The sequence below is a fragment of the Rhinoderma darwinii genome, chromosome 7 (genome assembly GCF_050947455.1).
Source record: "Rhinoderma darwinii isolate aRhiDar2 chromosome 7, aRhiDar2.hap1, whole genome shotgun sequence".
NCBI classification, from domain to species: Eukaryota; Metazoa; Chordata; class Amphibia; order Anura; family Rhinodermatidae; genus Rhinoderma; species Rhinoderma darwinii.
Genome location: NC_134693.1, coordinates 86,334,306 through 86,359,175, shown reverse-complemented (window position 1 = coordinate 86,359,175; position 24,870 = coordinate 86,334,306). Strand labels below are relative to the sequence as shown.

General features: G+C 41.6%; 1 protein-coding gene across 2 annotated transcripts in view; it reads right to left on the bottom strand.

The window, feature by feature from the left end:
* LOC142657999 (ER lumen protein-retaining receptor 3) overlaps positions 1-24,870 on the bottom strand; it is a 105,528-nt gene that overhangs the window by 16,878 nt on the left and 63,780 nt on the right. For both annotated transcript variants that reach the window (XM_075833632.1, XM_075833633.1), the window contains one exon: positions 19,251-19,409. In XM_075833632.1, coding sequence (XP_075689747.1) covers positions 19,251-19,409 — 159 coding nt within the window. The remainder of the gene's footprint in view (positions 1-19,250; positions 19,410-24,870) is intronic.

Genomic DNA, 24,870 nt, shown 5'->3' with positions numbered 1-24,870 from the left:
CATTTTGACTGCACAGTTTTTTCACAGCACGTATTTGAATTGGGCTGTGAAATTAAAAAAATGTCATTTTTTCCAATAAAATGTCATTTGTGATCAAAATTTCTTATTTTCACAGGGAACAAAATACCCCATTTTGTTGCCCAATTTGTCCTTAGTGTGGCAATACCCAATTTCTGGTGATAAACTGCCGTTTGGGCTCATGGGAGGGCTCAGAAGGAAAGGAGCGCTATGTGTTTGTTGGAGTACAGATTTTGCTCCATTGGTTTTCGGGTGCCATGTCGCATTTGCAGAGCCTCAGAGGTATCAAAGCAATGGAAACCCACCAGAAGTGACCCCATTTTGGAAACTACACCCCTCAAGGAATTCATTTATGGGTAATGTGACCATTTAGACCCCATAGTTTCTTCACAGAACTTATTTGAATTGGGCTGGGAATGGAAAAAATATTTTTTCCAATAATATGCAATTTTAGCTCAAAAATTCTTATTTTCACAAGAAATAAAATACTCCATTTTGTTGCCCAATCTGTCCTGAGTGCGGCAATACCCCATTTGTGGTGATAAACTGCCGTTTGGGTCCATGGGAGGGCTCAGAAGGAAAGGACCACCATTTGTTCTACTGGGGATTTTCTAGTGCGAAGTCATGTATGCAGAAGCCCCTGAGGTACCAGTGCAGTTGAAACCCGCAAGAAGTGACCCCGTTTTAAAAACTACACCCTTAAGGCATTCATCTAGAGGTGTAGTGAGCATTTTGACCGGAGACCTACACCCCATAAACTGTAATGCGGGTTCTCCCGGGTATGGCAATACCCTACATGTGGCTGTTATCAGCTGCCTGGGCACACAGCAGGGCTCAGAGGGGGAATACGAGGGGGGATAAGCTGTGCGGAGTGCATCAGGGTAAGTAAAATTAGGGAAAATTACAAACCAAGGGATGTATGATACATTTAAAAACACTCTTTCATATAGAGCTCTGGTTATTCGGGACACGTGTCACATTGATATATTGTGTCATCCCTTATAGCAGACTTTGCACCTCTTTTTCCCTTCTTGCCAGTTTGGGGAACTTCTCCTGGAAAGTGTTGCCGCCCTGGTACGATGCGTGTGGCCTCGCTTCCAGAAGTACTGGGTGCCCCCCCTTCTTGGTCCCTAAAGATTAGGTTCTTGATAATCACCTCTTGAAATTCCAGGAAAGTTCCCCTCTGGCCTGCACATCGACGTAGCACATACGCAATGTACAAAGCCATCTGTATGATGTGCCCGGCCAGCTTCTTATACCACACTGCATGGCGCTGTAGGGCTTCAGGATTTGATCTGACAAGTCCATCCCTCCCATGTACCTATTGTAGTCCAGGATCCAGTCTAGTTTGGGGGTGGCCTTTCCTTCATATATCCTAAACCTGTAGGCATACCCTGATGCACTCTCGCACAGCTTATACATCTTGACGCCATACCTTGCCCTCTTACCCGGCAGGTACTCGCGGAATTGAACCCTCCCTTTAAAATGTACCAGGGACTCATCAATAGAAATACACGTCTCGGGGGTGTATGCTTGGGAAAACCGGGCACTTAAACGGTCTAATAGGGGTCTCCGTTTATACAAACGGTCAAAACTGGGGTCATCTCGGGGTGGGCACGGCTCATTATCAGTATAATGTAAGAAGCGAAGTATTGCCTCATTTATTTATTTTTTTAGGTTACAGTTCAGTTCTGAAGTTGCTTTGAGGGGCCCATATATTAGAAACCCCTATCAAACACCCCATTTTAGAAACTAGACCCCTCAAAGTATTCACAACAGCATGTAGAAAGTTTATGAACCCTTTAGGTGTTTCACAGAAATTTAGAGCAAAGTAGAGGTGAAGTTTACTTTTTTTTTTTGTCCGAAAATCCTCTTTATTCCATGTTTTTTACAACACAATTGGATTTATCAGAGAAACGCAACTTAATACGTATTGCCCAGATTCTGCAGTTTAGAGAAATATCCCACATGTGGCCCTCGGGTGGTAATGGACTGAAGCACCGGCCTCCGAAGCAAAGGAGCACCTAGTGGATTTTGAGGCCTCTTTCTTATTAGGCACCATGTCCGGTTTGAAGAGGTCTTGTGGTGTCATAACAGTGGAAACCCCCCAAAAGTGACCCCAATTTGGAAACTAGACCCCTTGAGGAATCCATTGTAGTTTTCTTGGGGTGCATGCGGCTTTTTGATCAGTTTTTATTCTATTTTTAGGTGGCGTGGTGGCTAAAAAACAGCAATTCTACTATTGTTTTTTTATTCTATTTTTTTTACAGCGTTCACCGTGCGCTATAAATGACATATTCACTTTATTCTGCGGGGCGATACGATTACGGCGATACCAGATGTTTATAGTTTTTTTTATGTCTTATGGCGTTTGCACAATAAAATACGTTTGGTAAAAAATCATTCACTTTTTGTGTTACCTTATTCTAAGCGCCAGAACTTTTTTATTGTTCAATCAATAAAGCCGTGCGAGGACTTATTTTTTGCGTAACGAACTGTAGTTTCGATCAGCACCATTTTTCGGTACATGCGACTTTTTGATCTCTTTTTATTCCATTTTTTGGGAGGTGAAGTGACCAAACAATTGTGATTGTGGTACGGTTTATTATTATTTTCTTTTACGGCGTTCACCGTGCGGGAGAAATAACGAAATACTTTTGTAGTTCAGGCCGTTACGGACGCGGCGATACCAATTATGTATAGTTTATTTGTTTTTTTTATATATTTTTATTAATAATAAATGACTGATAAGGTAAAAAGGGGGATTTTTACTTTTAATACTTTTAAAACTTTTATTTTCTTATTTTTACACATCTTTTTTTAACTTTTTTGTTACTGTATTACTTTGTCCCACTAGGGGACTTGAGGGCAGGAGGCCCTGATCGCTATTCTAATACACTGCACTACATGCGTAGTGCAGTGTATTAGAACTGTCAGCTACTCACTGACAGCAAGCATAGTGGATCCTGACGTTGTCAGGACCCACTAGGCTTCCGTCTATGGCATAGCCGGACGCCATTGTTTGGTGTCCGGTTGCCATAGTCACCATCGCCGGCCGCTATGGTGTAGCAAGCCGGCGATGGCAGCTTAACCCCTAAAAAGCCGCGATCTCTATAGAACGCGGCTTTTAAGGGGTTAATCAGCGGGGACACAGCGATCGGTCCCCGCTGTAGGAGCTGTGACAGCTGCTGAACAAGACAGCAGCTGTCACAGCTCCTGTATGTGTCGGGAGGACGGCCGAAACGGCCGTTACTCCCGAGACGTACTATTAGGTCATGGAGCGCGAACGCTATAGTTACCATGACCTAATAGTACGTCCAGGAGCGGGAAGGGGTTAATGCTGGGCAGAGATTGCAGCAGGAGATTCTGTGACCTGATTAGCTGGGTGGATTTGTTTGTGCACGAGTTAAAAGAAAAGCATCCTGGGGTATGAGGGCACAAGCTCTGGCTTCAATTCCCTTAGCTGATGTCACAATCAGGAAGTGCCCGTCCGTTTCAATATGCAGCAAGAGGAGACTTTAAATTTACTTTCTGACATGTATTATGGCTGGATCTCGGGCTAGGAAGTAGCTACCTGCATAATATAGGTATCGTTGGAATTATAGTGAAAGGCTGTATTCAGCTGTGCAAAAAATTATTTTTAGGCAATGTCATTAGAGGTACGCTTTAAGAATTTTAGTTGACTGTAAACTTAACTGTTAGGCTGCGTTCACACGACCATGTTCGGTCCGTAATGTACGGAACGTATTTCGGCCGGAAGACCCGGACCGAACACAGTGCAGGGACTCCTAGCGTCGTACATCACTATGATGCTAGGAGCCCAGCTCCCTGCACTGTGTTCGGTCCGGGTCTTCCGGCCGAAATACGTTCCGTACATTACGAACGTAACATGGTCGTGTGAACCCAGCCTAACAACCAGTGTCAGGCAGCTTCTGCCAAGGCATATAAGATCATGGGGTGCATCAAAAGGGGCAATAATGCACATGGTGAAAACATGGTTCTGCCACTTTATAATTCAAAAGTCAGACCGTACATGGAATATTGTATACAGTTATGGGCACCTATGCAAAAAAAGACATACTAGAACTTGAGCGTGTTCAAGCCGGCAAACTAAAGTAAAAAATAGAATAGGTGGACTACAGTGCACAGAAAGATTATCAAAATAAGGGTTATTTAGTTTAGAAAAAAGAAATCTATGGGGTGACCTAATAACTATGTATACATGTAAGAAAGGTCAATACAGATAACAATAACAAGGGTCATCCTCTACATGACTAGAAGAAAGAAGGTTTATACACAAATATAGAAGGGGACTCCTTACTTTAAGGGCACTGAGACTATGGAACTCTCTGTCAAAGGATGTGGTTACGGTGAATTCACCAAAAAAAGAGTTTAAAATGGACCTAGATGTCTTTCTTGAGTGTAATAATATTACAAGTAATGTTTACGAGATTACTGTAGATGGTTTGTTGATCCAGGCATTTATTTCAGAATTTTCCCTAAGATGAGGAAAATTGGTTTTTGCCTCATGGGGGTTTTGCCATCCTCTGGTTCAACATTGCAGAATAATAGGCTGAACTGGATGGACATGTCTTATTTTGGCCTTACAATCTATGATGTTACGAACATGTATTTTCTGAAAATCGTGCTAAAATATTGCGGATTTGATCATGACCTGTGAACACACGCTTATTCCCACCTAATTCCCAAGCAAATAATATCTAAGCTGTATAAAGTACAGTGAAGTTTACCGCTCAGACGGCACTGGTAACAGTCCAATATCATTCAGTATGGGCTCTCTCCCAGAAAAATGCAGTGGACAGTCCGCAATCCAATGAGGGTGTGGATGGTAATTCTTATCCTTGTAGTTCCACCAAGCTCCTTATCGTCTCTCTCCACATTCAAAGAACTCCTGGTAGGAAAAGGATCTTATGTCTCTAATAGATGGAAAAGGAAGACACATAGTGCAACACCCTCTGCAAAAAGATTGCTCCACGCCAAGTTTAATCCATACTCACAGAAGTAACAAGAAATAAAAGCATCAAGGTAAGTAAAAATCTTTAAAATTTCTAGACGGCACGCCAAACACTCTCGCCCGACCCTGGGTTTCGCCCTTCCGGCTTCCTCTGGCCCCAATATCAATATCAATATCCAGCTGCCTCTGCACGATATACGGACACTTGGTCTCAATGGCTTCTGTTTCTCTCTTCTCCCACCTACCGTACTGTAGTGCCCATCCTCCCCCATGAGACTTCATCTGAGAGGGGACTGTATGCGAGTGCGCAGGGGTTTGCTTTGCCCTACCCAGGTTTTTATCAGTTGCATTGCTGCTTTTTCTTATTTGCCCATGCTTTTCCGGAACTGGAGTCCAGGTTCACCATGAACTCTCCTTGTCTCTCCCTTGCCTTTGTTTGTCTCCCATTCTATCTCTCCCTTCCTTTCTGACTTGTGACTACTTTGAGGGGTCATTTGCTTCCTGTGATGGTGCTCACATGCTATGGCCATTGCATTTTAGGATGTGTACAAAGTTGAATTATTGTATGTTTCTTTCCCTTTACTTTTAAGAAATGCTCATTCCCGTTATGATTGCTCAGATAGCTGTCGTGCTGAACACCGTAAAAACGAAACCCAAAAGACAATGGAAGAATCACTGTTTTTTTTCTTCCCATTATGGCCTTTGGAAGGTGGGGAGGAGAAAGCCAAAAAGGAAAAACTGAAAAATGGCTGCGGCAGGAAGGGATTAATATGTTTGGGCTTCTGCCTAGTAACAAATGAATCAGTAGTCAGATGACCATGCTAAATCTGCTTGATTTAGGCTAGGGCTACACAGCGACATAAAGTTTGCTGTGTTGTGCTGCCTGCATCATAGTAATGAAAGTGAGCAAGGCTGCGTTGCGACTCGCAGGTGACCACGACAAGTTTCCTTCCAGTTTGGATTTCCTGCGACTGTCGTGTCGCAGTAACCAGACAACTCCTTTACAAGTTCACAAAATTTATTGTTTATGTGTGAAGGAATAGTTTAATTCATAGTAACTCCTCATGCACAAGGCTCTATCTTAGCCAAAAATCGTCTCTCTCTCTCTCTGGAGTATCCGGCACATCTGTGCATTACATGTACAGCCAATTAATTTAAATAGGAACTGTGGTGCTTAATTTCCTGTGTGGTGGCACAGCCACGTTCCTCCACAGATTATAGCTGGTTGCTGGGGGTCCCAGCTGAGAGACACCGTGTGATGTGCCTATTGTAGGGGACCCTTCTAACAAGGATCCATGATGTACAGGTCTATAATAAAAAGCCTCATATGGGCCTATACCATACGGTACGAGATTTTGTATGGAGGCACATAGAGCTATTTTTCTCAAGGACACTGCACGCTAAAGGAAATTTGTATCGTCTGCAGTGTGATCACAGTATGATTGACATACATCTGTGTACTTCATGGCTTATGAAAGGACAATAATGAAATGTAGAATGGACTGTAGGGATCTAACATGTATGAGTTTTAGTTCTGCACCAATTCCATCTTCCAGCTATTAAACACCAGTAACACTTAAAGGAACAGTGTCATCACAAATATTTTATTTATATGTTAAAGATGTTAGTGCCTTAATATAAACGTTTATTTTCATTTGTGTGTTTGTGTTTTACTGTTTCTTTTTTTCACACTTTTTCTTCCCTATGGGGGCTGCCATTTTTTGTTCCATTTCTGTGTGTGTCGATTAACGACACACACAGACATGGAATACGGCAGCCACAGTCCCATAGGGACTGCGAACGGCTCCCGTCCCATTGACTGCCGTGTACGGCGTCTGTGTGGGAACTGCGCATGCGCCGCTCCCACACAGTCCTATTCGAAATTGGCGCCGTCCGGCGCCATTTTCCTGTGGACCGGAAGTCGCGGCCGGACAGTAATATTACTACTTCCGGTCGCGGCTTCCGGACAAGTGCACATGGAACAGCGGCAGCAAAGGGAGCGGACGGGCCGCGGCGGCAGGAGCAGGTAAGCGATTTCAATGTATGTTAGTGTTTGTGTGTGTTTACTACTGCATGTAAACCTACTACACTGTGGGTTACCTCAAAAAATGGCGACACACAGTGTAGGAGGTTAAACCTTTCAAACCCCTCGTTTATCCCGGCACTAGCCAGGATAAAGGAGGGGGGGATGCTGAGCGCTCACTAGAGCGATAGCTTTTAACCCAATGTTGCAATGCTGCAATTTTGGGAACTAGCTCCAAACAGCTCCATCTAGTGACCAAAAATGGGTAGTATTATAAATTTGAAAAAATGTATAATATTTCCTGACTCGCGAAAAAAATAAAAAAAATTTGAACAATGTTTAATCACCCACACACTAAATGTTTTAATTTTAAAAAAAAAACATGTTTTTGGGGCGACACCATGCCTTTAAAAGGGTTGGCAACTATCAGCATACAATATCACAAGTGCCCCAGACAATAAAGAAAGCCCTAATGAATTGTTATGAGGGCAAATAAAGTAAATGATATATGATTTATGTAGCCTCTCCACATTACCATACTCCAGTAGCAGCGCTCTCCGTTGCAGGCTTGAATGAGTGGGACATGTCAAAAGTGAAAGTCAAAATCCCAGGACGCATCATTCAAAGTGCTGCACAGTACATCCTTCTCTGCTAGTCATCTTGTTAGAACACCTCAGTCAGCGGCTGCACAGCACCTCAGCTATCACTGTACAGCTGTATAATAAAGTGTACCTCACTGTACACCCCAACAGTATAATAGAAATGGAAAAAGACAGCACTCCCACCTCAACAGAAAAAAATTAAGATCTTTTATTAGCCCTGGTGCGAAGCTTCGACTCCACATACTAGAGCATTTCTCAGAAAGGATATAGTGTGTGGGTCAAAATGTTGCACCAGGGCTAATAAAAGCTCTTAATTTTTTCACTTGAACTGGGAGTGCTGTCCTTTTTTGACATATATATATATATATATAATATATATATATATATATACACACACACACACACATAAATATTTTAGTGTGTGCATGTGTATATGTATGTATGTGTATATACTAGTCCTTCTCAATGAATTAGAATATCATCAAAAAGTTAATTTATTTCAGTTATTCAATTAAAAAAGTAAATCTCATATATTATATAAACTCATTACACACAGTAGTGATCTATTTCCAGCATTTTTTTCCTTTAATGTTGCTAATTATGGCGAACAGTTAATGAAAACCCAAAATTTAGTGTCTCAGAAAATTAGAATATTATATAAGCCCAAATTCAACAGTATATGCCCTCAATACTTGGTTGGGGCTCCTTTTGCATGAATTACTGCATCAATGCGGCGTGGCATGGAGGCGATCGGCCTGTGGCACTGCTGAGCTGTTATGGAAGCCCAGGTTGCTTTGATATCGACCTTCAGCTCATCTGCATTGTTGGGTCTGGTGTCTCATCTTCCTCTTGACAATGCCCCATAGATTCTCTATGGAGTTTAGACCAGGCGAGTTTGCTGGCCAATCAAGCGCAGTGGTACTGTGGTTATTAAACCAGATATTAGTACTTTTGCAGTGTGGGCAGGTGCAAAGTCCTGCTGGAAAATGAAATCATCATCTCCATAAAGCTTGTCAGCAGAGGGAAGCATGAAGTGCTCTAAAATTTCCTGGTAGACGGATGCGTTGACTCTGGACTTGAGATATATAATCTACATCTCTTAGGTAGTGTTTCAGGCAGCATGTACGATTGCTCTATAAAAATGTATACACAGAGAGTGAGAGAAACAATAGATAGATATGCATCTCTCTCAGCAGTATCTCTGGTAGCATCTGTGATCACTATATATACAGTGAAGGAAATAAGTATTTGATCCCTTGCTGATTTTGTAAGTTTGCCCACTGTCAAAGTCATGAACAGTCTAGAATTTTTAGGCTAGGTTAATTTTACCAGTGAGAGATAGATTAGATATAAAAAAAAAAAAGAAAATCACATTGTCAAAATTATATATATTTATTTGCATTGTGCACAGAGAAATAAGTATTTGATCCCCTACCAACTATTAAGAGTTCAGCCTCCTCCAGACCAGTTACACGCTACAAATCAACTTGGTGCCTGCATTAAAGACAGCTGTCTTAAATGGTCACCTGTATAAAAGACTCCTGTCCACAGACTCAATTAATCAGTCTGACTCTAACCTTTACAACATGGGCAATACCAAAGAGCTTTCTAAGGATGTCAGGGACAAGATCATAGACCTGCACAAGGCTGGAATGGGCTACAAAACCATAAGTAAGACGCTGGGTGAGAAGGAGACAACTGTTGGTGCAATAGTAAGAAAACGGAAGACATACAAAATGACTGTCAATCGACATCGATCTGGGGCTCCATGCAAAATCTCACCTCGTGGGGTATCCTTGATCCTGAGGAAGGTGAGAGCTCAGCCGAAAACTACACGGGGGGAACTTGTTAATGATCTCAAGGCAGTTGGGACCACAGTCACCAAGAAAACCATTGGTAACACATTACGCCGTAATGGATTAAAATCCTGCAGTGCCCGCAAGGTCCCCCTGCTCAAGAAGGCCCGTCTGAAGTTTGCAAATGAACATCTGGATGATTCTGAGAGTGATTGGGAGAAGGTGCTGTGGTCAGATGAGACTAAAATTGAGCTCTTTGGCATTAACTCAACTCGCCGTGTTTGGAGGAAGAGAAATGCTGCCTATGACCCAAAGAACACCGTCCCCACTGTCAAGCATGGAGGTGGAAAATTATGTTTTGGGGGTGTTTCTCTGCTAAGGGCACAGGGCTACTTCACCGCATCAATGGGAGAATGGATGGAGCCATGTACCGTCAAATCCTGAGTGACAACCTCCTTCCCTCCACTAGGACATTAAAAATGGCTCGTGGCTGGGTCTTCCAGCACGACAATGACCTGAAACATACAGCCAAGGCAACAAAGGAGTGGCTCAAAAAGAAGCACATTAAGGTCATGGAGTGGTCTAGCCAGTCTCCAGACCTTAATCCCATTGAAAACTTATGGAGGGAGCTGAAGATCCGAGTTGCCAAGCGACAGCCTCGAAATCTTAATGATTTACAGATGATCTGCAAAGAGGAGTGGGCCAAAATTCCATCTAACCTCATCATCAACTACAAAAAACGTCTGATTGCTGTGCTTGCCAACAAGGGTTTTGCCACCAAGTATTAGGTCTTGTTTGCCAAAGGGATCAAATACTTATTTCTCTGTGCACAATGCAAAAAAAAATATATAATTTTGACAATGTGATTTTCTGCTTTTTTTTTATATAATCTATCTCTCACTATTAAAATTAACCTAGCCTAAAAATTCTAGACTGTTCATGTCTTTGACAGTGGGCAAACTTACAAAATCAGCAAGGGATCAAATACTTATTTCCTTCACTGTATCTATATACGGATATAGACATAGTTCGGTATATATTGATCTCTCCCTCAGTAGCGTCTCTGCAGGCATCTTACGTATTTCTGAAATATGTGCATTTTCCCCCTAACCTCTAATAAAAAAATCTATATAGTATATCGATTGATATGTACATAGCTAGACATAGATAGACAAATGTATCTCAGGTACCGTCTCGTGCAACATTTACGATTATATATATATATATATATATACATACACACACACACACACACACACGCGCGCGCGCGCACACGGGGGGGGGGGTTCCAATTGCCCTGAAACCCCCCTGTGACGAAGGCCAGAAGGCCCTTACATACTATGCGACTCAATACAATTGACAATGCTGGATAGGCAAGGGGAATCATCGGTTCCCTTTACCGCCATTCTGCGCTTTTCTTGTGATGCAGACGGCGCCAAGGCTGATGTTATGGGAGGGCAAACTGGGCAATTGGGCATTTTACTGGACATTTATGGGCCTTGCGGCACAGTCCCCCTCATGACCGGTGGCGTTGCTAGCCCCGGAGTGGGCCCTGGTGCTAGCGACAGCCACATTCACTTGTATCTGAGTCCTCAGGACGCAGATACAAATGAATATATAGGCTGCAGGCCACGTTAGGCCTGCAGCGTATAAGGCATTGGGAAGACTCCCTGCGCAGGTCGGCGTGATGACTCACTACATCACGCTGGTCTGCGCAAGTGTCCCAACCGGAGGCTGTGCAGCGCTCTGTCCGTTGCGGGAACGGGTCAATGTATGTACAATATTTTTTTTGGGGGGGCTATGTGGCAATATACAGGGGGGATCGCTGTGTGGCACTATATACAAGGGAGGGGCGCTGTGTGGCACTATATACATGGGAGGGGCACTGCGTGGAACTACCGTATATACAAGGCAGGGGGGCTGTGTAGCACTATATACAGAGGGAGGGCTGTGTGGAACTTTGTACAAGTGGGGCTGTGTGGCACTATATACAAGGGGGCTGTGTGGCACTATATACAAGGGGGTGATGTGTCACTATACACAAGGGGGAACTGTGAGGGCATTGTACTGCATGGGGGCGTCTGTATGGGCATTATACTACATGGAAGCATCTGTGTGGGAATTATACTGTATGGGGGGATCTGTGTTGGCTTTATACTTTATGAGTGCGTCTATGCGGGCATAAATACTGTACAGTGGCAGCTATGGGAGCTTTATACTACATGGTGGCAGCTTTAGGGGCATTACACTGTATGGCGGCAGCTAGTTGGCATTATACTGTGTGGGAGGCACTATGGGAGCATGATACTGTGTGGGCTGAACCGGGTGTATATGGGCACGATTAGATGTGTGGCTTAAAAGGAAAAATTTTTGTCCCACTTTGTCATTCTTAAAAGTTGGAAGGTATGCCAATGTTGCGCTGTTACATTGCAACTATGATAGTGAATGTGGTTGCATTGAGAGCCACTATATAAAACGAACGCAACATGACAGTTGACAGGAACCCAAACCTGTTGAATTTATGTGTGACCACATTCACTATAATTACAGCTAGGACTACATGGTGACTTTGCCCACGACACCCATCGCATCACAAATAATGAAAACGAATGGGGCTGCATTGTGACTTGCAGCAACTGCCATAGAACTGTCGCAAAAAATCCAGCAGGTTTGGATATCTTGCGACAGTCGTGTCTCAGTTGCGGCAACGTACGGGTTACAACCCGGCTTAAAGAGGCTCTGTCACCACGTTATAAGTGGCCTATCTCCTACATAAGGAGATGGGCACTATAATGTAGGTGACAGCAGTGCTTTTTATTTAGAAAAACTATCTATTTTCACCACGTTAGGAGTGATTTTAGCTTTATGCTAATTACTTTCTTAATGCTTGCACTTCGTTAACGTTAGTTTGGTACTTACAGAAGAGCAAGCGTAATCTCGCGAGATCTTGCTGTAAATGACAGGTTACAGTGAGATTATGCTTTGCTGTGCTGTAAGTACCAAACTAACGTTAACGAAGTGCAAAGATTGTGAATAGACATCCCGTCCTGGCTGGAAGGAATGTCTACTCACTGTCTAAACACTTCAATATATATTAGAAAAAGTACCCGATGCAGCCTGGGTATAGCGTGTCGGTCTGTCTTTTTGTGTGTACATTGGATTTATTCCAAGGATGCCCAGGAGGCCAATCCATGCCCTGGAATTTTCTTAATTTATGGAGACATCTCTTGTAGCCCTATATACCCCGGCAGTTACACACTGTTTATTTCAATTTTAACTTAAATACCTAACAGCTAAACTGGTAGGAAATGGAGTCATAAGACTGTGACAGATCCTGTTGATCAACAACATTGGCAGTTTTATTACCAGTTGGCTATAGACTATGGTTGGATCATTATTGAAAACAGAATCATGCATGAAAGCCCACTCATTAGCACGTTGAACATCAGGTGCTCTATCAGCTTGCTGACTGGCCTGGGTACGTGCAGGAGTCTCTGCGTTTCTTAGAGCCACCTGTCTGATCTGTTGCTAAGAAAGCTTTTATAGTATTAGATCGTGATCATGTGATAATGGCTGATAACAGAGAACAACAGCAAGGTCGGGACCTTTACGAAAACCTTCCTGAACACCTGGTGTACCAAATTTGGGGTCAAATAGTTCAGGTGTTCGAATGCCTATAGAGGACGACAAACAGACATTTACTATGATGGCTGTTAACAGAGAACAACGGCTAGAAAAAGTACCCGGCGCTGCCCGGGTATAACGTGTCGGTCTGTTTGTGTGTTCATTGGATTTGTTACAAGGGTGCCCAGAAGCCTAACCCATGCGCTGGTATTTTCTTGGTTTATGGGGAAATCGCTAGTAGCCCAATATATCCCGGCAGTTACACACGGTTTATTTTAATTTTGACTTCCTAGATACCTAACAGCTAAACTGGTAGGAAATGGAGTCATAAGACTGTGACAGAGCCTGCTGATTAACAAGATTGGCAGTTTTATTACCAGTTGACCATAGACTATGCTTGGATCATAATTGAAAACAGCATCATGCATGAAAGCTCACCCATTAGCACGCTGAACACAATGTGCTCTATCAGCTTGCTTTCTGGCCTGGGTTCGGGCAGGAGTTTCTGCGCTTCTGAGAGCCACCTATCTGATCTGTTGCTGAGACACCCGGAGTTTGCTGAGGAGTTTTAGCAGCTCGAGCAGTAGTATGACGCATTTGATCAGCTTGCAGTTGGGCAAGGGGAGTCCCTGCAGCTAATAATGCAGCTTTCCTCCTGGACATCAGTAATCTGATTGGTTGCTATGAGTAACTGCTCCCCTATACCTTCTCATCTAGGATTATCTTGTAAAGTGCACTACCTGCAACTGCCAGATAAAAACATCTTTACTATAATAGCGCACGTCTGTATTCGCTTATATAGTATTGGATCATGATCATGTGATAATGGCTGATAACAGAGAACAGCAGCAAGGTCGGGACCTTTACGTAAACCTTCCCGAACACCCGATGTACTTACAGTGAAGGAAATAAGTATTTGATCCCTTGCGGATTTTGTAAGTTTACCCACTGTCAAAGACATGAACAGTCTAGAATTTTTAGGCTAGGTTGATTTTACCAGTGAGAGATAGATTATATTTAAAAAAAAACAGAAAATCACATTGTCAAAATTATATATATTTATTTGCATTGTGCACGGAGAAATAAGTATTTGATCCCTTTGGCAAACAAGACCTAATACTTGGTGGCAAAACCCTTGTTGGCAAGCACAGCAGTCAGAAGTTTTTTGTAGTTGATGATGAGGTTTGCACACATGTTAGATGGAATTTTGGCCCACTCCTCTTTGCAGATCATCTGTAAATCATTAAGATTTCGAGGCTGTCGCTTGGCAACTCGGATCTTCAGCTCCCTCCATAAGTTTTCGATGGGATTAAGGTCTGGAGACTGGCTAGGCCACTCCATGACCTTAATGTGCTTCTTTTTGAGCCACTCCTTTGTTGCCTAGGCTGTATGTTTCGGGTCATTGTCGTGCTGGAAGACCCAGCCATGAGCCATTTTTAATGTCCTGGTGGAGGGAAGGAGGTTGTCACTCAGGATTTGACGGTACATGGCTCCATCCATTCTCCCATTGATGCGGTGAAGTAGTCCTGTGCCCTTAGCAGAGAAACATCCCCAAAACATAATGTTTCCACCTCCATGCTTGACAGTCGGGACTGTGTTCTTTGGGTCATCGGCAGATTTCTCTTCCTCCAAACACGGCGAGTTGAGTTAATGCCAAAGAGTTCAATTTTAGTCTCATCTGACCACAGCACCTTCTCCCAATCACTCTTAGAATCATCCAGATGTTCATTTGCAAACTTCAGATGGGCCTGTACATGTGCCTTCTTGAGCAGGGGGACCTTGCGGGCACTGCAGGATTTTAATCCATTACGGCGTAATGTGTTACCAATGGTTTTCTTGGTGACTGTGGTCCCAGCTGCCTTGTGATCATTAACAAGTTCCCCCCGTGTAGTTTTCGGCTGAGCTCTCACCTTCCTCAGGATCAAGGATACCCCACGAGGTGAGATCTTGCATGGAGCCCCAGATCGATGTCGATTGACAGTCATTTTGTATGTCTTCCATTTTCTTACTATTGCACCAACAGTTGTCTCCTTGTCACCCAGCGTCTTACTTATGGTTTTGTAGCCCATTCCAGCCTTGTGCAGGTCTATGATTTTGTCCCTGACATCCTTAGAAAGCTCTTTGGTCTTGTTGTAGAGGTTAGAGTCAGACTGATTAATTGAGTCTGTGGACAGGAGTCTTTTATACAGGTGACCATTTAAGACAGCTGTCTTTAATGCAGGCACCAAGTTGATTTGGAGCGTGTAACTGGTCTGGAGGAGGCTGAACTCTTAATGGTTGGTAGGGGATCAAATACTTATTTCTCTGTGCACAATGCAAATAAATATATATATATAATTTTGACAATGTGATCTTTTTTTTTTTTTTTTTTAATATAATCTATCTCTCACTGGTAAAATTAGCCTAGCCTAAAAATTCTAGACTGTTCATGTCTTTGACAGTGGGCAAACTTACAAAACCAGCAAGGGATCAAATACTTATTTCCTTCACTGTATGTGCCAAATTTGGGGTCAAATAGTTCAGGCGTTTGGATGCCTATAGAGGACAGACGAACAGACATTCATTTTTATAATATAGAATAGCAGAGTTACCCGGCTTCACACTGGTCCATTTGTTTGTTGTTTGTGTGTGTGGTTAAAAACGTAATTTCCTACTGATATGAAGCCGACATATTCAATAAAGTCCAAGTGCAGGGTTTGGAGGCCTGACTGGTCTGAAAGGTGTTCAATTTATGATAATGCTGAAATCCACGGACTTGGTTCTGTTGAGAGATTTGAGCAGCTCGGGCAGCAGTCTTTCGTCAAAGTGCAGGGTTTCTTTTTGGAGGCATGACTGGTATGAAAGGGTTTCAGTTTATGAGAATGCTCAAATCCAGTATATGTACAGTTCTTTTACGGCGAGTAACACGTCGAGTAAAGAAAAATGGCTTGGTTGTTATGGAAATCTGGTCTAAAACTGTGTACAGAGATATATATATATACATATATAGTGTACATATATATGTGCTGTGTATATATTTATATCACACATATATAGATATATATGTGATTATATATATATATATATACACACACACACACACATACTGTACACACACACATATATATGTATATATATATATATATGATATATATGAACTGTACTTATATAAAAACAGATACATATGTAGTGTTTATACCTCACATTTATATATGTACAGTTTTTATATATCATATATACAAATAGATATATATGCAAGATATATATGTGTATATATATATATATATATATATATATATATATATATCTATATATATATATAAAAATATCTGTACAGTATGTCTATAGCTTATATATATATATATATATATATGTGTGAGCTATATCCGTCTCTATATATATATATATATGTGAGAAATATATATACATGAGATATATATACATAAATATATAAGCTATATACACACTGTACAGATGGATATATATATATATATATATCTCACACACATATATATGAGATATATAGTGTACATATATATGATATATACATATATATATACACACACATACTGTACAGATATACATAAATACATCTGTAGAGTATATATATATATATATATATATATATATCTCATATATGTACAATATATATATATATATATATATAGATATATATTCCAAGAAACAGGCAGCACTCCAGAGATGTAGCAAAAATAGATCTAAAATGAGGACACGCGCAGATGCCGCCTGAGAAGTGTCCAGTACGCTTGCGCGGTACCTGGACGAGTCGGAAACCATCGCAAGCGCAGAATTGAGGCCGGAAGTTCCGGCATGGACGAGCTCAGTCTTCTAGCTCTCCATGTCGCACGCTACCATGGAGAAGGGCGGCGTGATGGCAGAGGATAGAAGTTTTTTCACCGGGGGGCGTGGCTTGACGGAGCTGGCGAAGAAGGCCGAAGACATTATATTAGTAAGTATGTTATTTTTCTTCAATACACAATTTAAAAGCATTTTATAGTAAGCTGGCCAACCCCTTTAACCCGTTAGTGACCGCCAATACGCCTTTTAACGGCGGCCACTAACGGGCTTTATTCTGATGCATACGCCTTTTTACGGCACTGCATCAGGATAAAGTAAACAGAGCAGGGAGCCTCAAATCTCCCTGCTCTCAGCTGCTAGAGGCAGCTGAAGGTTGGGGGCGTCCCTGCTCTGCCGGGTGTGATCGATATTAGTATCGATCTCACCCGTTTAACCCTTCAGATGCGGTGCGCAATAGCGTGCACCGCATCTGAGTGGTTTTGGAGAGAGGGAAGGAGCTGCCTCTCTCACCCACCGACACCCGGCGATACGATTGCCGAGTGTCTGTGTCTCCAATGGCAGCCGAGGGTCTAATAAAGGCCCCCAGGTCTGCCTGGAGCGAATGCCTGCTAGATAATGCCGCAGGCATGACCTAGCAGATGCCTGCCCGTTTTAAACGGACAGGCAGTAATACACTGCAATACAAAAGTATTGCAGTGTATTACAATAGCGATCGGACCATCGCATATTAAAGTCCCCTAGTGGGACTAGTAAAAAAAAAGTTTAATAAAATAAAAACGTTACGGCTCTTAAAATATGGAGACACAAAAATAAATAATTTTGAAAAAAATGCGTTTTTACTGTGTAAAAGTAGTAAAACATACAAAAACGATACAAATTTGGTATCGTTGCAATCGTAACAACCCGCTGAATAAAGTTATTGTGTTATTTATATCACACGGTAAACGCCGTTAATTTAAGACGTGAAAAAGAGTGGCGAAATTTCAGGGTTTTTTCTATTCCCCCCCAAAAAAAAGTTAATAAAAGTTAATCAATAAATAATATGTCCCCCAAAATGGTGCTATTAAAAAGTACAACTTGTCCCGCAAAAAACAAGACCTTATACAGCTATGTCGACGCAAAAATAAAAAGGTTATAGCTCTTGGAATGCGACGATGGAAAAACTTAAAAAATGGCTTGGTCATTAAGGTCTAAAATAGGCTGGTCATTAAGGGGTTAAATAACCCTCTCCAAAATAAAAACAAACACATATTTTTAAATGTCCTGGAGAGCGGTGTACAGGAGGCTGTATGACTCCCCTGTACGGAGCTGTACGGACTCTGCATTCCGCCATGAGGGTATGTTCACACATCTTAACAAATTACGGAGCTGTTTTCAGGCAAAAAAAGCTCCTGAATTTCAGATGTTTTTGCAAGTACTCGCGTTTTTCGCAGCGTCCATTACGGACGTAATTGGAGCTGTTTTTCAATGGAGTCAATGAAAAACGGCTCCAAAAACGTCCAAAGAAGTGACATGTACTTCTTTGACGCGGGCGTCTTTTTACGTGCCGTCTTTTGACAGCGACGCGTGAAATTACACCTCGTCTGAATGGGCAGATGTTTGCAGGCGTAATGGAGTCGTCTTTTCAGGCGTAATTCGAGGCGTAAAATGCCGGAATTACATCTGGAAATAGGCATGTGAACATAACCTGAGGCTCCATCAGGTGCTGTTTGTATGGTGCTATTCTCCCTTATAAGCACTGCTGTTAGAGGAGAATATTTACATCCAAACGGCTTCATATGGGCATGACACAATTTTGTTTTTAGTCGGATTAGTACGGAATCCAACAAAAAAAGCTGCGTATGATATTGGAGGCACAGCAAAAGGCTGATGCACTAAAATGGGGAGCTCCATTGTCGCTCTGTACCAAACGCTGTTTACATGAGACCTAAAGCCCCTTTTCAGCAGAAAAATGGTGGTTCTTAAAGTGCAGCTCTGTGTTCAGAGCTACTTTACAGGAGATATTAAAGGGGCCGACAGCTTGGGCCCCAACGGATCACGATAACGCGCTTACCTTGCCATCCCTGGGAGCCCCATAGGAATGGAACGGTAATGCGCATGCTCGGCCACCGCTCCATTTATATCTATGGGGCTGCCAAAGATGTAGATAGGTGATAAATAATGGCTATGGGAAAACCCCTTTAACAAATCACATAATAATTGCCTAATGTTACAACTGGAGATTCCTTGTGACTTTCTTACCTACCTGCAACTATTAATTTACTACTTGTTTTAGCATCAACAGCTTTTAGATTCTTCTCATCTGCATCCGTCAGTGTAGTTTCAGTTACCAAATTTTGAACGTAACGACAATTCTTATATGATAAAATTACAATATTGGCTACAGCGGATTTGTGTTTTAAAATGTTGTTTACCTCCAGAGGTGTAAATTCATAATTTTCTAAGAAGGAGAGCCCAATAACAGGCATCAAGAGGAATTCCATTCTGAATGTATCATTCTCACGGTTATATGCCTTTCGAAACCTTATGTAGGTCAGATAAATTGTGATGTATGCACAAGCCAGGAATATGATCTGTGGAAATATGTGAGAATATTTAGAATCAAAGGCTGCGGTTGGTTTGTGGACTCTTTCCTGCTTTGCTCTAACTGTTCATTCTCATAGAAACCCTTGCTATACAGCATCATGGATGTGCAATGAACAAGCCCTGGAATCTGGTGGCTGGCTATTCAATGCTTGGTAGAATTCACAGCTCTAAAATAGTTAAAATATCTAAAATAGCTTGAGAATCCAACAACTTTGGCTATGTGGACCCAATGTGGACCCAAAAGTGTGTCAGAATAGAAATAAAAAATCAGACAACTATACAACCCTGTAAAGTTTTGACTTTTCTTAGTCACTGTTCTATAGATCCCTGCTCCGTGTCATTAAAGGGGTGTTTCCATCTCGAACATTTAGAATATATCAACAGTATATGCTATAAATAACAAAAAACAAGAAGTGGGGAGGAATCCTCCAGCTCACCTGACACTAGGAGCGTGTCGTAGATAGCGCCCGGATCCTCGTGTCGGCACACGATGGAGAAATACGAAAGAAAAGCAAGTTGGGTCCAGCGCTGTGGTTGATGTAAAATGGAAACGGGTTCCAAGTTTAATAGTCCTAATTAAAAGAAATCCAAGTGTTTGGAGTCCTGGTGTGAAAAAGTGGGGGGATAGTATCCTCAGAGCCTACGCGTTTCGGACGGCTTCGGCGTCTTTAGACTTGGCTGTAATAGATTTTGAATTGAGCGCGCTGTCAAATATATACACACTAGATCCGGTGGGACAGCTGGGTCTTGATTGCGTTCCAAGGTTTGTCGGACCTTTGGAGCGCAAACCGGAAGGAGTAATGGCTGCATCGGGGTGAAGTTGTTAACCTTGGTATCAGGTATGTATTCAAACAGTTGGAAATTGATCCCGAATATCATCATGTGTATAATAGATTGTTGATTGATGTTTAACTTATTGGATAGCAAAAGGGACTTATGCTACAATAGAGTACCTGTAATTGTATCAGTTGCTAAGTAACCGTTTGCGTTTCATGTCTCGTAATAGTGTGAGACGCACACCTGTGATTGGAGGATCAAAGTCACATGTTCAGCGCCTCGAGAGGATCGTTCGTGGACTCTACATTTGGGGTAAGTTAGTACAAAACTATCTAGAATTATTGTGTAAACTTTTCAGAATATTCATGTAGAGATTGAGAGTATGTGACTGCGTATGTTATAAAACTGATTGGCATACAAAAATTGTAAATGTGTGATTACGTGTGTTGTAGAACTAGTTGTCATACACCGGGAATATATGTCAAATTAGCATTAGTGTTGCCTTGTATGTTTGAATAAGTTAGAGTACTTATAGTTATATCCATAACTAGGTGGCTGTTTGCGTTTCAGGTCTTATTGCCGTGTGAGACGCACGTCAGCAACCAGAGGACCAGAGTCCCGTGCTCGGCATCTCGAGTGGATTGCCCACAAGCTCCGCGCTTAAGGTAAGTATGGTACGAACCTATCTTGTATTGTTGTATTTAATAAACTATTAGTGTAGAGATTATAAATATGAACTGGGTATGTTGTAAGACTGGTTGTGATTCACCGGGAATATGAGCCAGAGTGGTGTAAGTTTTGATTAGACATATAGAACGTTGATTGGGTATGTAAAAATTAATAATCACCACTCATGAGGGATAAGTACTCTGTTGACACTGATATTAGGGTAATTGACAAGGCGCTCAGTATGGGACGAGGATAGGAGGATCAGTTAGAGGAAGTGCAAAGACAACAACTAAAACACAATGTGAGTGATAAAACGAGGGCTGGGTGTGGGGGATGATGTACATGACAAAAAGCATATGTTATGCATGTACAAGCTAGGAGTACATGGGTTGGTGAGGATAAGCTGCGTGTAAGGCACTATAAATGACTAATCAAGAGTCATGGGAAGAAAGCTCATGATGTAGAGGATGTAACAACATATGGTTGTTCTATTAATATTGGAACATCAGCTCTTTTCTTAAATTAAGGCCGTCTGGAAATCTTGTTTTTAATCTATAAATCCAATAGGCCTCCCTTATGACAACCCCACCGAGAACATCCTAGACATGGAAGATCTTTTCCATACTTTAGAAAAACACTTGGCACAACAAGCTAAAATTTGGTGGGACCTTACCACCCTGAAAAATTATATTGCAAAGGACATGATCCCTAGGGGTCTACGACTCAGAAAAACACCCACCTTCATATATACAGAAGACTTCCTAAAGGAATGGAATCAGACTCTATCCGAGTGTTCCATCAGCCTGATGAAATTAATCACCAAGCAGGAAGAACTCAAATTGATGGAATTAGAAATCAGTATATTAGACACCAAGAAGTCATTAGAGGTTTTTTCCAGCTCACCTTCTTTTTCTCTTCTCTATACCCGGACGTCATCTGCCATTGATAAACTGGACCATTTTATAGCAGAAACAAAAAAAAGTAAGTTCCAGCGAGATACAAGAGACTACACATACAATGAAATCTACAACTGGAACAAAAGAGCAAGAAACTATACAAGACCAAAACCTATTCTCAAAAAACGAAATCAGTACTACAAACAATATAGAGATCTACCCAACAGGGTAAGCTTCAGCTCAACGGAACCAGATTCTGCTGAAGGCATATCGGAAGATGAAAATACCAGGATACGTCCACATTTCAACCATAGAGCAGAAAATTCAACCTACCAGTCAAAAAACGAGGAAGGAGGGGCGCAGGAAGCACAAGCCGAATAAATCAAGATCAAAATCGCCGCCTCCGCCCCCGAAAATTCCAACATTATTAGAATCAAATGTCACTAACTTATCCTCTACCGTATTGACTACAGAGCAAAACGAGGTATTATCACTGGGCCTCAACTTTGCCCCTAAAAATAACTTTAACCTCTTCAATACAATCTTAGACATAAATAAATTTGTTCGGAATCTGACACTCAAGAAACATTTCCTTACCACGGAAACAATCACTACGGATACTGATATCGCGACATCCTCCTCTATTACAACTGAAGACAACGAAAGATCTCTTATGGACCAACCTTCCATCTTATCCAATTTTTCCTTCCAGGAACTTACAACTATGGCATGCTTAGACCATTTACGTACTGAAACCCCCAACCAAACATTAACGACAGCCCCCAACTTTGTGACATCCAACCCAAAGTTCTATCCCATCAGCTCACGAATGGATTCAATGGACCGGTTTCAAACCGTTATCGAGAAAGAACTACAAAATCTTGCAGATGGCCTTAAACATCAACGCCAAAAATCGAATATGTCGACTCGCCTCAAAAAAGCAGTTCAATCACTGCACGACAACAAAGAGATAACCATAAAAATGTCAGATAAAGGAGGCAGTGTTACAATAATGAACAAACAAGATTACAAACAATCCATCGTAGAGATGTTATCTGATGAAACTACTTATAAAAAACTGGACAAGAACCCCATGGACAGCATAAAAAACAAGATGAAAAAACTACTTAAGGATGGCCAACAAGGAGGTTTCATCAGCCAGAAACAAATGGACTTTATCTATATTGAACAACCCATCACTCCTATCATTCATGCGCTTCCGAAGACGCACAAACAAATCTATCCTCCTCCGATGAGACCTATTGTCTCTGGCATTGGATCAATTCTGGAGAGACTGTCTGAATGGCTCGACACACTATTACAACCACTAGCGCAAAAAGCACCTGGATTCCTAAGTGACACAAAAAACGTCCTAAATTCACTATACAACAAACGTTGGGAAAAGACCTATACATGGCTCACATGTGATGTTGTATCACTGTATACATCAATCCCCCACCACATAGCCTATGCCGCCCTTGAATACCATCTGTCTAAACATAGCATCTACGAAATTTTTTTCCAAATATACATTTTAGAAGTACTCATGTTTTTAATGACCAACAACTACTTCCAATTTGATGCAAAATATTACCTCCAACTCAAGGGCGTCTCCATGGGAGCCAAATTCTCTCCATCAATAGCGAACTTAGTGATGTCATGGTGGGAACAATCTCATATTTATTCCACTGATAACCTGTATGGCCACTGTATTGAATGGTACGGTAGATACATCGACGATATTTTGCTTATTTGGAAAGGGGATATCAACATCATCCCTCTCTTTGTAGAAGCCCTGAACCATAACCAATGTAATCTTAAATTTACATACAACTACAATACTTCCAACATTGCATTCCTAGATCTGGAACTAAATGGCAAAGAAGGCCAAATTATATCAACTCAAACCTATCGGAAACCTACATCTTCAAATAGTATTCTTCATGCCAAAAGTAACCATTCACCTCAAACCATCAAGGCAATACCAGTAGGTGAGATGCACCGTGCAAAATGAAATTGCACCTCCCAAAGTCAGTTTGAATTAGAACAGAAACAAATTAAAACTAGACTCAAAACAAGAGGGTACCCCCAATGGTCACTCAGCCGAGCAAGTGACATCATGACCAAAAAATCCAGAACCCAGCTACTTGGGTATCATACCACTAACATCAAGAATAGTCCAATGAATCAATCTGCCGGCAATCAGCCCACATTGATTCTACAACAGAGTAACCAGTTTACCCAAATTAAGAACTTAGTCACTAATTACTTACCCATCCTTATGGAAGACGACAGTATACGATCCATTCTGGCTGGAGGATGTAGAATAGTGGCAAGAAAGGCTCCTTCCCTAGGCAATATCTTGTCCCCGTCGTTTTTCACATCAAATGAAAACCCAAAAACAACATGGTTGGAAACCAAGGGTTTTTACAAGTGTGGCCAGCACCCTTGCAAGGTCTGCTCTTATGCTCATCCAACTAAAACCTTCAGTAATTCCACAGAATCAGACACATTCAGCATCCAAAATTACATCAACTGCAATACTGAATCTGTTATCTATATAATTGAGTGTACAGAATGTCAGTTGAAATACGTAGACTGCACCAACCGAAAACTTAAAACGAGAATTTTGGAACACCTCAGTTATGTAAGAAATGTCAATATTCTTAATATTTCGAATGTGTCAAAACACTTTATACTCCATCATAACAGAACTATAAAAACCCTACGTTGTTATGCCATAGAGAAGATTCACCCTTCCAAAAGAGGAGGTGATATTAAACACAAAACCCATTTAAGGGAGGCCTATTGGATTTATAGATTAAAAACAAGATTTCCAGACGGCCTTAATTTAAGAAAAGAGCTGATGTTCCAATATTAATAGAACAACCATATGTTGTTACATCCTCTACATCATGAGCTTTCTTCCCATGACTCTTGATTAGTCATTTATAGTGCCTTACACGCAGCTTCTCCTCACCAACCCATGTACTCCTAGCTTGTACATGCATAACATATGCTTTTTGTCATGTACAACATCCCCCACACCCAGCCCTCGTTTTATCACTCACATTGTGTTTTAGTTGTTGTCTTTGCACTTCCTCTA